Genomic DNA, 2,500 nt, shown 5'->3' on the forward strand with positions numbered 1-2,500 from the left:
GTGTTGCAAGGTAAGCGACAGCTTTTCAGACTTCAAACATGAGACAAGATTTCGTTTTTTTTTTTTTCTTTTTCTTTCTTGTTTTTTCTTTTCTTTTTCTTTTTTTCTTTCTCAAACAAAACGTTCCGAGAACATCAGTAAGCCTATTGGTGTGTGCACATTTAATAACATAAATATTTGAAATTTGACAATCGAGGCGGGACAAGGTTAAAAGGTTCAAATCTTTATAATTAAAATTAACTACATTTCAACTCGTTCGACTGTAGTCTCCTTCGCTGTGGCTCGGGCGGAGTAACGCAACGCTCCCCGTCCCCGGGAAGCGTTGCGTGACTCCCGCCCGAGCGGCTGTCAAAGACTGACTAGTTCGACTGGTGATGATGGTGATGATGGTGATGATGATGATGATGGTGATGATGATGATGATGATGATGATGATGATGATGATGATGATGATGATGATGATGATGATGATGATAATAATAATTAAAAACTCAGATAATCTCGTTTTAAAGCCAAATAATTTCAAAAGGGAATAGACGAACATCAATCCTAGAGGTTTAGCGAAATAAGTAAAGAAATTAAAAGCTCAAGACGGGACAGCATTTTTACTTGATATTTTGCCAGTCATTTTGTCAGCTATAACAATCATTTTGAAAAGAGTACAGCAAGTAAATATTGAGAACAAATCTAAATAAACAGGCTGACATACGCACTTGTTATTCGGATGAAAAAAAGAAAAAGAAAAAGATCCATAATTCAAGTTTTACAACTGATTTCTCAAACTCATTAATAATTGAAGAGCGAAAATAAACCCGTGAAGGAGGTTTAGAAAAATGATCTTAATTGTGATAAAAATTTGGTAAACGTTTGCTTTGAATTTCTTAAAGAATTATAAATAGTTTGAGAAGGTATAAAGGTATATCAAAAAATAAAAAGAGTGTTCCATCCGATTTCCAAACACCAGGCCCCAGTTGTTCAAACAGCGGGTAACTTTATCCACCGGATAAGTCACTATCCGACTCTGTGCACGGATTTCATTATTTCCTCTTGTACAAGCGAATATGCACACTCCAACCACAGTTAAGTTTGGGAGTGTACAAAAACCTTGGACAACGTTTAACGTAAAGTATATTTTAGACCCTGTACATTGTCTTTCAACACTTATCAGCACTGAGACACACGTACCATCCCCGTGGTATGGCCAATACCGTACGCATACGCACAACCATATCACTAGGGCATTGGCAGCCATGGACAGCTGTTTCGCCCTTATTGGGGCTCATCAGCATGGCAGAGCCGTCGGGTCAAAAGAGCGGGAGTAAACCCGCGTATCGGAGACCCTTTACCGCCGAGGCGAGTGCACAGCACTGCTTTAAGCGCCAGCTCCACCGTAGACAAGTGGTAGCTGTTGGTTGGGAACCGCAAAACAGTTAAGGCTGGTTTCCATATGATCGCAGATCGCAATAAGGTCTGCGATCATATGGAAACCAGCCTTTATGCGTATGGAGATGGGATCACTTACAGACCTGTGTGCTCAAAATAAATTGTAAACAACACTTATCAGCACTGAGACACACGTACCTTCCCCAAGTGCCATCCCCACGTACCATCCCCAAGTACCATCCCACGTACCATCCCCAAGCTACCACTTGCCTACGGTGGAGCTGGCGCTTAAAGGAGTGCTATGCACTCGCCTCGGCAGTAAAGGGTCTCCAAATACGCGGGTTTACTCCTGCTCTTTTGACCCGACGGCTCTGCCATGCTGATGAGCCCCAATAAGGGTGAAACAGCTGTCCATGGCTGCCACTTCCCGGGTGATATGGTTGTGCGCATGCGTACGGTATTGGCCATACCACGGGGATGGTACGTGTGTCTCAGTGCTGATAAGTGTTGTTTACATTGTCTTATCCACCGGATAAAATTATCCGGCCTTTGAACAACTGGGGCCAGGAGGTTAGTTTAAAAAGCTCGGCTGTGCCTGGTTCTTTCAAATCACTTCTCGGTGTTTGGAAATCAGATAAAACATTCTTCCTCGTGTTTGATACATCACTGACATTAAGAATATATTATTAGAGAAAACTTTGCGAAGAACGGTCCCCTCACCCTACATAAAACATTGAACTAATATTCCAAGACCGCGCGTTAGATATTCGGCCTGATACAGTCATTTCAACTAACGTTGTCGGTTCAAAGCATGAGGCTAAAAGACAAGACTGATAGTTTACGTGGGATTTTTATGAATAAATTCATCAAAATCAGTCATGCCAGGAGAAAACAATAGGTTGTAATTAGCAGTACAATGACCTGCACGTGCAGGGATGATTTTGTTGAAATTATTCATTTAGCTTTATTTTGATTCGACAACGTTAATTGAAATAGCTGTATACCATGGCTGCTAAACCAATCAGAACTCTGGAATTGCATTATTCAACGATCCAGTTTCAATAAAAAGGGCTGTCCTTTGTAATCAATCTTTAATATTTTGTAGCAGCGTCATAAT

The 2,500-nt window shown here is 41.1% G+C and overlaps 1 protein-coding gene across 1 annotated transcript in view; it reads left to right on the forward strand.

The window, feature by feature from the left end:
• LOC146484673 (uncharacterized) overlaps positions 1-2,500 on the forward strand; it is a 3,662-nt gene that overhangs the window by 115 nt on the left and 1,047 nt on the right. Inside the window, exon 1 of the mRNA XM_085104775.1 lies at positions 1-10. This exon is cut by the window's left edge and continues 115 nt beyond it. Within this exon, the coding sequence (XP_084960901.1) occupies positions 1-10 (10 nt within the window). The remainder of the gene's footprint in view (positions 11-2,500) is intronic.

The sequence above is a fragment of the Pavona decussata genome, unplaced genomic scaffold, assembly GCF_977016875.1.
Source record: "Pavona decussata unplaced genomic scaffold, jaPavDecu1.1 SCAFFOLD_32, whole genome shotgun sequence".
Lineage (NCBI taxonomy): Eukaryota > Metazoa > Cnidaria > Anthozoa > Scleractinia > Agariciidae > Pavona > Pavona decussata.